We start from the raw sequence: 14,370 nt of genomic DNA, 5'->3' as shown, positions 1-14,370 counted from the left end.
GTTTAAAATCTAAAATAATAAAAAAATCTGCACAAAGAGCAATTAAAGACACTTTCCCTGGTGTATGAAAATGGAAATATAACATTTAGTTATGGATAGAGCAAAACCTGTTCCTTCTTTCTCAGCTGATGGGACAGTGGAAATTAAAAACAACTTCTCCAGCTCCTACTGGCTGCAATATGGGATTGCCAGCTGTTTATTTTTTTTTACCTAAAAGAAGCCTTGGGGCAGAGCTCAGCATGGGTACAGGTGTGGAGTCAGGGGATAAACCCCTGTGGGGTTTTGGGGTGGGTCTGGGGGCAGATCCCCACACAAATGCAGCTTATTCACTGAAGGTGTATAGCTTTAAAAACCCAAACCAAACAGCTGAGGGGTGGAAAAAACATTCCCCTTGCTTTTCTGACTTGAAAGCAAAAAAACAAAACAAAACAATCTAGCCAATCTTGATTTTACAAACAGGATTTTGAAATAGATTTTTTTTTTTTTTTACAAAATGTTCTGATTGGTTGACAACCCTGTTCCGATATCTCCCCTGCTGAGTTTTCTTGGGATGGCCTTCCTCAACGTGGTGCCCCTCAGATGCTTTGGACTTCACCTCCCATCAGTCCCAGTAGCATGGCCAATGGCTAGGAATTTTGCAAGTTGTTGTCTAAAACATCTGTAGAGTGTCAGGTTGGGGAAGGTGGTCTTATGACTGGAGGAAGCTGCCTTATACTGAATCAGAGCACCGGCCCATTTAGCTCAGTATTGCCTATAGTACTGACTGGCAGCAGCTCTCCAGGGTTTCAGATAGGGGTCTTTCCCAAGCCTACCTAGAGATCCTGGGAATTGAACCTGGCTCCTAGCTCCTTTCACACGCAAAGCATATGCTCTACCACTGAGCTACGACCCTTCCCCAAAGGACTCTACACCATAGAGTCTGATTCTCACATTCCTGAGGACTTCTTTAATGAGGTGTGTCTTCAGTAGGACTATTCCAGAGTAAGCGGTTTATGGATCCCAACGCTCCATGAGCCCTTGACAACCCTCTTTATATGTTGATGCAAAAATTAGTGGGCCAGAGTCTTGTAGGTATTAGCATGTCCAGGACTGTTGAGTGTTGAGGCTCCTTTAGCTCTGTACCCTCTCTTGCACAGACACAGAGAGAAGAGCAGGAGGGGCACATAGGTAGATGGTGATGGGAAGGACAGCCCTGTTTCTGGAAGAGCTTTCATTTGGGTCACACTGCCTTCCAGTGGTGCCTTAACCTCCACAGTGCCAAATAAAAAAGCTGCTGTTGCCACCACACACTAGTTCTAGCAACCACCACCACCACCATATTTCAATTTCTTATACATCTTTCTAAAAAAAAGCTGTCTAAGAAATTTAAGGTGACTTACAACAGAATTAAAACATAAAAAAATTCAAAACAGCTAGAGCAATTATCCCTTAAAATACAAACATCCCATAAAACAACTTAAACTTCCATGGGTTCCATGGGGTAAGACGGCAACAGAACAATGACGGACATCTGAAGCTGAAAGGTGGAAAATTTAGGCTGCTTCCACATGAGGCTTTTATTGTGCAATGACTTTGTTGTGCAAGGAGACTTATTGTCTTCCACATGAGGCTTTTATTGTGCAATGACTCACAATATAAGAAAAAAGACAAGTGGAGGAAATTCTTAGAATTTTATGGAGTCTCCAGATGTCATCCCATGTTCTCCCAACATTTCAGTCTTTTTTCTTATATTGTGAGTTTCCCTGTCCAGAGGGCCAGAGCTCAGCGACAGAGCAGATGCTTTGCATGCTGAAGGTCCCGGTTTCAATCCCCAGCATCTCCATTTAAAAGGGAGATGATATAGCAGATGATGTGGAAGCCCTCTGCCTGAGACCTGGGCCAGATCCACACCTCGTGTTGTATCCCATCATGCTGAGGTTATATCCCTCTTGTGCATTTACACCTCGTAGTGTACACAATGACATCTGTTGCAGTTTTGGATAATTATTTTGGATAATATGTAGTAAAAAACACACACACCAAGAAATAACACCAGAAACGTGATATACAGAATGTGTAATGTGCCCCAACAGTTATCAGTGCACTTCAATACCAATAAGAAGCACTAGCGCAGACTTGGCCTTGGAGAGCCACTGCCAAGTAGTGTAGACAGTGCTGAGCCATATGGACCAATGGTCTGGCCAGCCGAACGGCAGCTTTCTACGCCCCTAGGGCAACCTCTGTTGAAGGTAGGGAAACTCACAACGGGCAGTATCCTACAAGGTGCCACCGCTAACTTACATTACGTTGTGCTAGTGCAATGCCAATAGCTTTAGCTGGCCCACTGATTTCCAGGGGAAATGCTGTTGGCCTTGTGCTAGAGAGAGTACTCGATGCTAGCGCCACCTAATTTACACTAGCGATTGTGTCCCATGCTGCACAGAATGCTGGAGCCACAGCATGTGGTGAGTGTCCGGAGATGTTACATATCAAGCATGGAAACGCATCACAAGAAAGGAGTGATGCTTTGGAAATGGTACCACCTAGGCCAGCCCTGACTCATTTTCAGTCACATTGATTGTTTTTATTACTATTACACCATTATGGGATTCTACAATTACCCTATAGGGGTTTTATAGTCTCAGACAAGCCCTGCGGTAAGATAAAAATATCTCCTCTTGGAAGAAATGCTTTCCCATGATTTTCTTAAACCTCTGGATGAGTTGGCATGAATAACACTGCAACTCAGTGATCTTGGCAATGATCTCCCTTACAATGGAGGTCACTTAGGCCTGATATAATTCATTTGCACTAAATCTCCTTTATGAATGTATGTCAATGTGTCAACCTATATATTGATTCTGCATATGGTAAAAAGAACACCAATAGAGCTAAGTGTTAACTTGGGAAGCAGCACTAGGCAAATATCATAAGAGGGATTGGTAAAATAAGTTATTGGACTGCCATAATTACCTTTGAAATCAATTCTGCATTCAAAAATCCAATTTGGAATCTGCTGCTGTTCACATACCTGAACTCAGATTTCATGCTGAAATGCAAATATCCAGTTCCAAGGTTGGAATTTGACCTATGAAATTGATATTTAAATCCCATCATTGATATTTTAGGATATGATACCTGTAGTTTTATATAACTGCCCTAGGAACTCAAAGGAACTGCCCCAGCCATTTGTATATATTCGCACATCATTTCTGCCCAGTTTCATTGAAAAGTTGGTTTCTAGATCCCAAAGTTGAAACAAACAAAGAACAACCCATGTTTCTGTGTGAGTGTAATCCATGCGCAGTTCCAGAAGAATGAGCTTGGCCTTTATTGTTGCTGTTATTATTATTGGCCTTTAAAGTCCTCTGTAAGGCATGGGAAGGCATTGTGCTATATCAGTAGTTCTTAACTAGTATAGAGGAAATTCATGGCCAAAAAAGAGGACCAAAGTGGACACAGATTTGCAGAATATTTGCATATACTAATGCAGATTTAATCTGCATACAGATGCAGATTTAGAAATAATTACTAGAATTTAAATAGACAGACATGACATCTCACCATAAGTGGGAAAGACTGTGACCAAGGCCAGATCTACACCTTGTGTCATATCGTTATGATCCCATTATGGTGACACTATATCCCTCTCATGCATTTATACCTTGTAGGACCCACAGTGGCATTTGTTGCGTTATATTGGATAATGTGAAATAAAAAGCAGGAAGTAACACTACAAAAGTGGTATATCAAATGTGTAATGTGCCCCAACAGTTATCAGTGCACTTCAATACTGCTATAAAGCAGTAGTGTAGATCTAGCCCAGGTGACCTGTCTACCTGCTCAGTCTCCTCTCCAGGTGCTGTTGATGGGCTACTTTGAGGCTTTGGCTCAATCTTCTTTCAGTTTTTTCTCTTTAAACCACACTTGGCCAAACAGCCCTTCAAACAGAGGACTGTCCTTTGTAAAATAGGACTCATGGCCACCCTTTTCTCAGTTTCTGGACTCAGCTAATTACTGATTTTTTGCTGAAAACCAGACAGCTTACTAGAGTGGTTTCAGGATCTACCATAGGTCAATAGACCTACTGCCTGTTTCCCCAAGACCATCTGTTAGTCTGTTTACAGATATGTTGCGCCATTTCATGTACAGTAAAACTGCATGGCATAAAGGCAAGCCAAAATGGACAAAGAAAAGTTTGTGAAGCACTTGTTATATTACTATGGTGAAGGAGCTTTACATAACAACCCATAAGATTATACCTGTTTCTTATGTTCTAACCTTTAGTTGATTTTTTTTTTGTAAACACATAGCAAGTAGTGAGTTTATTTCTGTGGGTATAGTAAGCTGATCTTTATAAGTAAGCTGGGCAATAGCATAGCAACATTGTTACCTGATCAACTGCAGGCTTAGTTATGATGCAAAGTATATTTTTATCGTATTAACTCCTGTTGCTTTCCATGGCTCAGATAGCACATATTTTGGATGTGCATGACCATCTCCACCCCCCCCCCCCATGCCACTCATGATAAAGACAAGTTGCAGTGGACTTAGCATTTCTTGCTTTGTTCAGGTATACTAAATAAATATCAGAGAATTTACATAGACAGTGAAATCTCTATTTAGGTAGGGAAAATACTTGGAATTGTATTGGGATGGTAAACTGGAAACTTCACCCTCTCTTGATTCTGAAGAGTGGGGTTAAAACAGAAACAGAATTGAATCCAAGCATGAAACAATGATTGGCAGTAGTTGAATTCTGACCCCCAAAGTTGGTGGGTCAGAATTCAACATTACAGTTGATCTGTAATGGGATGACCCACATTTCTCTGGAGGAAAATGAACATCCTTCTCCTTTTGAAAAAAAAATGCATTTGCTTAAGCACCGTGACCTACTGTGTTTTTATGCAAATACAAATTACAGATTCCCCCCTTTTAATTTTCAGTTAGTAAAGGAGCATGACTTAATTTATTTACTATAAACAAACAGCTGATGGCATTTCTTAGGAATTCCTTTCAGTGCCAGACTTTGTTACTGTTCTGGCTGACATCCACTTTGTGATACCACATTGAAAGGGACAGTATTTTCAGCAGTTTATCATGAACCCTTGGATTTTCTACAGGAGTGTCAGCTAGAGGTGTGTGCAGATGTTTTTTTTCCCCATATTCTCCACCCCATTTGTGGGCATAGAAACTGGGGTGCATGTGTTCCATTTAACTGAATTTCTACAGTGGGAAATTCAAAAGTTTCTCAGGGCTGGGCTCATCATTAACAGTGGCAGTAGCACAGTTTCTTTTTTCCTATGGGATGTTGTTGTTGCTACCACCGCAAGAAACATTGCTATCCATTGTACAAGTGGCAGCACCAGCAACTGTGTTTTTTTCCCTGGGTAGTGGTGGGAACACCTGGAGAACATTCTGCAAAGTGCCCTTGTTTTTCTGGGAGGTGAGGGTGAAAGAAAGAAAAACCTCAGAAATTTTCTCAGACAAATGTCTTCTGAGAGATTTCAGCTCAGCTCTAGTTTCAGCACTGATCAGGCTAGGAATTAACATTGCCCCTCTGCTTGGCAACTCTTTATCAGGGCTGGCATCAGTGGTAGGCATGGTCAGGCATCTGCTGAGGGCTCACACCCCAGAAGGGTCCACTGACAAGAACCTCCTGGCATTGTTCCTCTTCTTCATCCTGCTTGTTCATCTGCCTCTCACTCTGGCCCAGGGAATGGTAGTGGTAAAAAGGAGGAGCAGGAGATGCCATGGCCTACTTGCTCTCTGGCTTTCTGCCTGTCAAACAAGCAAGTGGTAGGAATGATGAAAAAGAGGATGAGAGCAAGAGAAGCTGGTGACAATGGCAGTGAGAAGGCAGACTCACTGAGGGAGGGGGCTTGCTGAGGGTGTCTTGTTCAAGGGCCTTCAAAGGCTTGGAGACAGTACTGCTTTTTATGAATTTATCTCAATATTTTAAAAAATATTCAGGGTTTTATTTCCCCTTTCCTGAGGGTAGGTGGAAGCAGTTTAAAGGGTAAGAAGTTCAAAAGATTAATTCTACCAGCTGAGGGCCACGTTTTCCTCCCTATCTATATTAGCATCAATCTGATTGAACTGCAATGTGATTAAGATATTGTTGATCTCCTGTGTGAGAGGAGAATTTGCCAGTGAGATATTGTGAACCTCATCATTTTTAAAATTGCCATCAGTGGCTAAGAAATGACTGCTTTTAAGTATCCTTGATGGCAGACAGCTACCTCTGTAGAGCTCGTAGTTCAACGACAATGGCTTACCAAACATATTGGAGAATTTTCTCCATACTGCCACTGTTCTGTTGAAGGTCTTATGATGGCAAGGGGAAAATAGCTTGATCTAGACACCATGTGAAGTCAGCTGCCATGGAAAGTAATTAAAAGTGGTTGTTTTGTGCCTGGCAGACTAAAAATGGAAAAGGGGAGAAAGTGTACCAAAGTGGCCTTCTGCTTGTTAGCTGTCTTTGGATAACACCCAATGTTACTCCTGCTTAAAGTAGACCCACTGAAATTAATGGGACTTCAGTCATGGCTAACATAAGCCCCACTGATTTCAGTGGGTCTACTCTAAGCAGGACTAACATGGGATACTACCCTTTGTGCCCCAACTGATTCAGGCCATCATCGACTAGAAAGAGCAATGGACAGTGATGTTTGTAAGCCAAATGCATAAATTAAATTTGCTGGGCCCATATAGAGACAAACCAATTCAAATGGTACAAAAATTCCCACTAGTATTATGGGGCTTAATTTTTAGATGTTGCCTTAATATTGGAAGAGGGCCAGAATTGAAGTAGCAGGAATGTGCAATAGGTTCCTGTATCTGTATGTGCACTGGGTTGGACTGTATATGAGGAAAAAATATCCCCATTGTGGATGTATAGATCTTGGAGGCTAGGGTGAGGGGGCTTCAGTCAAACAGATCAGTCAGTGATAATTTCTCTAAACATCATACGCTCATGAAGAAGCCACTATGTGTGTGTTTTACATCTGCCAGATTAAAATTCCAGAAATTATGGATATCATGGAGCTGCAGCAGTAGGAAATAATGGACAACCATTAAAGGCAGGGTCATATTTTTGAAAAAGAAAAGGGGCATTTAGCAATTATTTCTTACAGGTCTGTGTGTGACATCATAGGGTAGATCTTACCAGTCTATTAATACTTACACTTCAGTCATTTTTACATACCTGCAAAGCAAGTCGCTAGTGTGCATTTTAAAGTGCAGTGAAACTGAACATATATGCCTGTACCCTTTGTACTACTCATACAAAATGTGTATTTGGTACTCAGGTATTCTGAGAAGAGCTGGTGCATGTAGTGGCTATGAGTAGTCCCTGGTTCTCATAGCTGAGAGATATAGGCCACCCCGGTCTCTGTGTTCTGAGGGGGAGGGCTTGCTGACCATACTGCGGCCTAGTGAGATTCATTTGGCTATTGTGAGGAGGGTGGCCTTCTCTAGTGAACTTCTTTGTGAACCGCCTAGAGAGCTTCAGTTATTGGGCAGTATAGAAAATACATAAGTAAGTAAGTAAGTGTGGTGCTCACCATGTGGAATGATCTCACTATTGAGATCAGGCGGGCTCCTAGCGTGGAGCGCTTCTGCCAACAACTGAAAACCTACTTTGTTTTGCTTAGGTGTTTCCCTGACTGGTAGTATTGTCAGCTGCCCATGGTTATTTTAGTGAGATGTTACTGTTTTTATCGGTGTTTTAATTATTGGTTTTATTGTATTTTATCAAGATTTTTTTGTTTTTTTAAAGGAAAAGCGGTATAGAAATTCTCTGAAATAAATAAAAATCTCACCTCAGCTGTAAACTCACTGAGCTTGCATTAGTTTGAACCCGCACTCTTGAAGAGCAGTAATTTGCTCCAGAGGGTGCCTCCTCTCAACAGGTACAGATGCTCCCAAGTAAAGAGAAGTAGTTTAGTCCCCACAGCATTTGCAGTGCAGGCGGTACAAAAGAGAAGGAATGCACTACTGAAGTAAACTACTGCTGTTCTAGGGGGTAGGTGGGGCCTAGGAGGCCTCAGGCAAGCCACAGTTTCATAGCTTGAGTCTCCCCACCTCCCTGCCCCACCGCCTGCATCTGTGGTGTAGAATAATAACACTGACCTAATCATGATAGGCTTATTGTAAGGATTACTGGAATAATGTATGTGAAAAAATTACTTTTTAAAACAAATCCTTTAAAGCGCTATAAACGGGGGTGGGAAACATGTGGGCCTCTATAACGATGCTAAGTCTTCTGGTTGATACTTTTGAATGTATGGATGACATTCCCTGAGCCAAAAGCGACCAACTGATTGCCGTTTCTCCTTCACTTCTAGGTTCTCACGGTCAGACGAACTTTCTCGGCATAGGCGCTCCCATTCTGGAGTGAAGCCTTATCAGTGCCCCGTGTGCGAGAAGAAGTTTGCTCGGAGTGACCACTTGTCCAAGCATGTCAAAGTCCACCGGTTTCCTAGAAGCAGCCGCTCCATGCGCTCAGTGAACTGATGTTGTCCTGCCAGCTCCTTTCCACCTGTCCATCCGAGAACAGCAGCCGGCAGCAATTTCTTCAGTCTCTGGCTCACAATAATTTATTTGTCTCCATATAACAGCCAAGGCCGTGACTTCACACACGTATCTTCTTTTTTCGTCACCTTCGCCTTATTTTGTCCCATTTCTTTGCTGCTGCTGCTTCCTTTGAAAATTACAGTGTTTTATTTTTAGCTGTTTTCTCCTGCACCATGATAATTTATGGGCTACTTGCTGCTAGTTAATTATAGTTCTGGCATTCCTGAGGGCTTTGCTCATGTACAGAGCTATTCATTGTGAGTTCTTTTTTAATGTTTATTATTATTATTATTTTTATTATTATTATTAAGCTGGCCTATTTGTCCAGTTTGGAAACAGCAGATTCCTTTTTGAAATGAAAACGACCCCTTTGTTTGTGTGTGTGTGGGGGGGTTGTTTTTGTTTTTTGTTAAAGAGGTGCTGTGGGGGGTTCATTAGCTAGGAGTGTGCAGCGATTATCAAAAGAGGAAGAGCAGGAGCAGGTCTGGTGTGTGTGTGTGGGGGGGAAAGGAGGTGGTTTGCCAACCCATGACGCTTTTACCCAGCTGAGCACTAAAACTGTATTCTGTTCATAACCAGAATTGTGGTCGGAAACATAAACTCCAGATTTTTTGTGTTTGGTGCAGAACCTGCTAATGTCTGTTAGGCTTGACACCCATAACGCACCAGTTCCTGCCCTTCACCCCTCACCGGCTCCCCTCCTCATGGACAAGATTCTTCCATTCTGCCATAGCCCACAGCAACAATTATTTCTGAAATCAGAAGTTGACAACCCCAGTGTGGAAGAGATAGAAGGGCAAGGACAAAGGGTTGGGTGCAGGGCTGATCCATTGAAATCAGTGGATCTTATGTTAGTCATGACTAACTTAAGATAGTCATGACCTACTTTAAGAAAGGCCTGATTTCTAAAATACACCCTCCCTTTGCAGCCATTCAGTCCAGGAATAAAGAACGTGCATGGGGTGGGGTGCATCTTTGTGTGTACAGGCCTCTCATCAGATGTTCTTGTAAACATGCATAGATCACGGACAGAGCTGTCAAGATGCCCCCTGCTAAGGTGGTCATGTGTCCTACTTGAGAGAGGACAGTCCCCTATTTGGAAGCATTCCCTATCCTCTCTTGAAAGGGCTGTCCAGTCCACGCCTGGTATAAAGATTAAAAAAACAAAAACCTAGAGCAGGAGTTTGTCACCATCCTTTAGCAGCTGGGCAGCAGACTGATCAGGCACACTGGTCTCAGTTTTCCCCGCTCTGGTGAGATGCTAGTTAATTTAAATGGTACTCTATTTAAATTACAATCTTTGTGTCTAAATTTGCATCTATATCTGCAAATTAGCACATGCACATTTAATGCAAATTCGCACCCTCTTTTGTGCTCTTTCTTGATGACATATTTCCTCTTTTTCAGTGATGTGCAAGCGGCCATCCTACACACCATGCATGTTCCTTGTTGGCAGACAGAACAACTGACAAGGCCTAAGACAATCGCTGAGTTTTCCCCCTGCCCCACCTAGGCTGGTGTTGGGGAGGAGCACTGAATACTGTTCTTTCACAGGAACTCAGAGTATAGATTAGTTAATGTGCTATACAGAAGATTGAACAGTGGAGTGGGGGTGATGCCCACATGTTTGCAGAAATGGTGCTTGTCATGTGGCTTAAATAGGTCCTTCAGCAGGCCAATGATACATAGTCCCATGATCATGATGTGGGAGGACTAGTGATAAGGCTGATATCTTGTTTCCGTTGCTCACTGTGCCGCTGTGTTTCACTGTGTGGGCAGCTTTAGTCAAGTGGCAGTCCTGCAAGAGTCTGTGTACCTCTGGCAAAAAGCTTTAGCATTATCTTTTTGTAGTTTCTAATGGCCACAGCGGTAACTGTGATGGCTTAGCATCTTCCCAGACTGAAGTGTGAAGAAATGCTGGGTCCATTTCCCTCTGTTTGTGGTATGGATTAAAATCCTTATCCTCAGTGACTTGGGTGGGAGGACTTAAGACTTAGTGAATGTTTTGTAAAAGCACTTTTAGAGCCTTAGGTGACAAGCGGTACCCAAATGTGGAGTATTCTCATGGGCCACTACTCAGAGAGCAATGCAGATGGGACATCAGTTGTTCTAGCTTGCTAGAGTGGTAGCTGGCTTGAGGGCTAACCCCCCGTCCACCCCAGAATACATACATACACGCGTACATATAAGTAAATATATACATATAATCTGATGCTGGCCGCAAAATTATTGTGTTAGGCAACATTTCCCCCTGTCTTTTTTTTTCTTTGTATACCCTCTGCTGAATGTAGGAAGCTTTTTAGCAAAATAGAATCTGGTAATTAGAGAGGTTTTTAAAAAATATATAAAGGATGTTACATCTCCTGTCTGATCATAGATAGTGTGTCTATAGGCAAAACAAAGCAAACATTATCCTTGGCTCAATCCCATTGAAAGCAACAGGACAGGATTAGTTAAAGCCAGCTTAAGCTCCATTGATTTCAGTGGAACTTGGTTGCAATTCATTTCTTTAGGATTATGCTCTGTTTTTTTCTTTTTCTTCTTTTTTTGTTGTCAGCCAAATGGGAAATAAAGCACTGCAATTCTAGCATTAGTAGGTCAAAATGGAGACCATGTTGTCATGTAAGAGCAATAGCTCCACTAACTTCCTCTAGGAATGCATTCCTTTTGTCCTCTAGAAATAAGTATAAATGAATCTCTCTTCTATTGACTGGTTTTTATCTCACATCCTATGAATGTATGTAAATAAAATTGTACATATTGCATATCTATATAAAATATCTTTTAATAACATATGAAAAATTGTGTAAATTGGAAACAAAAGAATATCTTTAAAGCCAGTGTACATAAGTTACAATTCTGTATATTTTTTTCTTTTGTTCTTCATAAAATATATTTACTTTGACAATAAAAAGAAATTTGAGATTTTACAAATGATGTGATGTGTTTTTCTTGGTTTCCTTTCCAAATACATGTTGGCAAGTACTTGAGGCATGCATGCAGTCTTCTGGTGGCCAGGTGTCCTCTTTCATAGAGGATGGTCCTCTGTTTGAAGGGCTGCCCTGTCCAATTCCAGTTTAAAGATAACGCACCATAAGAACTGTTGACCATCACCAGCCGGCACCTGGACAGGAGGTTGAACAGGCAAGCACACACATCACCTGGTCACAATCTTCCACATTATGGTGAGCTGTACTACATTTCTATTTAAATTATAATAATTCTTTGTAAATTTGGATCTATACATATAAGTTAGCATATGCAAATGTTATGCAAAGAACTCTTGCCCTCTTTTTGGGTGATTCAGAAGGGGCCACCCTACCGGGTGGTATGAATCAAGAGAAGCAGCAAGCGTTGCTGGCAAGCATCTAGGTAAGCTGGCAGGACCAATGGCTACCATTTGGCATTTTAACATCCAAGACAAAATCACGAATGGACATGTGCACTGGATTCAGTGACCCTTCCTCCCCCTTCCTGATTTGGCTTATTTATTTTATTGATTTAGTTAAAACATTTGTATCCTGCCCTATATCATTACGATCTCAGGGTGACATACAGATAAAATCAGTTTCAACAGTATGAAACACTGAATAATTTAAACAGGTAAAAGCATATTAAACTGCTGAACAAGCTAATACCAATTAGAAAATCTAAAACAACAAAACAGTTAAAACAGTGTGAAACTTTAGGGAATTCAGTTAGCCCTCAAAGGCTTTGGTGAAAAGCCATATTTTAACTTGGTGCTGAAATGAAACCAATTTCTGTGCCAATTGGGCCTCCAAGGGGAGGGCATTCTACAGCTGGGTGCCACAACAGAGAAAGCCCCCTCCCACATTCCACCATACTGTATGTCTTGCACTGGTGGGACGCAGAGGAGGTCCCCTCCAACATATCTCAATCTTCAGAGAGGTGCTCCCTCAAATATCGAGGTCCCAAGCTGCTTAGGGCTTTAAATGTCATCACCAGCATCTTGACTTACAACTGGAAGCATATTGGCAGCCAGTGCAATTGAGGCCCAGTGAGATCTTCTGCTGCCTATTCCCACCTTCTGTGCGGGGCTCTGGTTGGCCCTGTGCCTTCCTCATCTCACAGCAAGGGATTATCCCTGAATTACATTTTTATAGTCCTATCAGCTAGTTGATTCTTACTGGGGTTTACAAATATCCCACACTACAAAATAAGCCCTGCTCCTTACAGCATGAAGCAATTTCCTTGAGTCGCTGCATAAGGCTGGCCCTAACAAATTCTAAAAGCCTTATTGTCAAAAGATCTTTTGATGGCCCAGAGGGACACATCTAACTGAGCATTAAAATAAGTTCCCAGTATTCAGAAATGTTGAGGAGACACTGAACAACATGTGAGCAACATGTTTGTATTTCTATGATTGGTTGCTATGTTATATCCAAAGGTTGGATCCAGATTTACACTGGGTCAACTGGGTTGGTGGAAGTGGACTTCCCTGCCCCATCTTCCCAGAGCAGGCCTTCCAGCCCCCTGAAAATGCTACACAGTCAGGAGGCCCTGCTGAATAGGGTGAGCTGAGTGGGAGGGGGAGACACCCAAATTTGGTTGGAGGGACTTTCTATGAGCAGAGCCAATCCTCTCATGGAAGGCAAATCCTGGATCTAACCCAAAGTGTTTGATTTTTTTGCTTAACCATGTGTCAGAATGCTAAATATTCATACAGGTCAGTATAGATAGGTATGTGTAAGCCTTGGTTCAGTAAAAATAAAAATTCTAAGCATTGTGGGGAGGCATGCAAGCCTGAGCATTACTCCTGCAGCCCACTACATTTGTAGCATGCATTCTGGGGTTGTGTGAACTGACACGATGTATCTAAACATGGCTTCTGGTGGCAGCGGTTTACAAACCATTTACTAAAGGGATGCACTTGTATTAGGCTGTGATTAGGTATGCGCGAATCCGCCAATGTCTGGGCTGGGGCATGTCCATCACAGGGAAATCTGGCTCTCTTGGTTCTTGATGGATTTCCTCGGAGGCCCCAGCCTGGCTTGCAGATTTTTTTGGCGCAATTTTTTCTCTATAAAAATGGCAAGATATGCGAATCGTGACTACAATTTGCATATCTTGGGCAAATTATGGCTGCAATTTGCCCATCTTGCCGTTTTACAGAGAACCAATTATGTCAAGATCCGCATGCTGAGCCAGCAGGGAGAGCTGGTTTGCCACAGATTCCGCAGGTCAGATTCTCAGGAATCCAATGTCATTCAGGTCTGTCGAGGATTTCTCCAGCATCCCTATCTGTGATGATGCATTTATCCCCAAACCACTATTGGCAGCTTGGGATTTTGCCTTTAAGATGTCTGCTTGATGTATCAGACAACTCACTGTATGGGAATCACTGATCTAGAAAAAACTGGAACCCTTCTCAGCTGAACAAACAGAGGATTGGAGACATGGTGGAAGTCTAAAATATCTGCAAGGCACCAGGTTGGGGAAGGCTGGTCTAGGATAGCCTTCCACAACCTGGTGCCCTCCAGATGTGTTGGACTACAACTCTGGTCATCTTCAGCCAGCATGGCATTGGGGAAAGGCTGGTTTAGGCAATTCTGCCACTGTAAGACCTTGAACTGGGATGACCCTCAAGGCATCCTCCAGCTTTGTGAAGTAAATGACATGTGTTTCTGTCACCACTTCTTATAATATTTAAACTGGATTCATGGATATTGCTTGCTGTTATATCCATGAGCTCCTGAAGTTACTTGAGGGCTCATAGACCTTTTCATGAGTGACTTGAGGGCCTGTAAGGCCCACCTCACACACTACCTCTCAAAAAAGAAGTGCGGAAGGGAA

At 42.3% G+C, this 14,370-nt stretch overlaps 1 protein-coding gene across 1 annotated transcript in view; it reads left to right on the top strand.

The window, feature by feature from the left end:
- Window positions 1-11,486, top strand: part of KLF15 (KLF transcription factor 15) — a 32,374-nt gene extending 20,888 nt beyond the window's left edge. Inside the window, exons 3-4 of the mRNA XM_084840201.1 lie at window positions 8,328-8,813; window positions 9,964-11,486. Of these exons, the coding sequence (XP_084696327.1) occupies window positions 8,328-8,496 (169 nt within the window). The 3' untranslated portion in view covers window positions 8,497-8,813; window positions 9,964-11,486. The remainder of the gene's footprint in view (window positions 1-8,327; window positions 8,814-9,963) is intronic.
- Window positions 11,487-14,370: the final 2,884 nt, after the last annotated feature.

Source organism: Heloderma suspectum, chromosome 2 (genome assembly GCF_057233095.1).
Source record: "Heloderma suspectum isolate Gila_16-S chromosome 2, 16-S_ref, whole genome shotgun sequence".
Classification (NCBI taxonomy): domain Eukaryota; kingdom Metazoa; phylum Chordata; class Lepidosauria; order Squamata; family Helodermatidae; genus Heloderma; species Heloderma suspectum.
The sequence above is the reverse complement of the archived record's forward strand: the minus strand, read 5'-3'. Positions and strand labels throughout refer to the sequence as shown.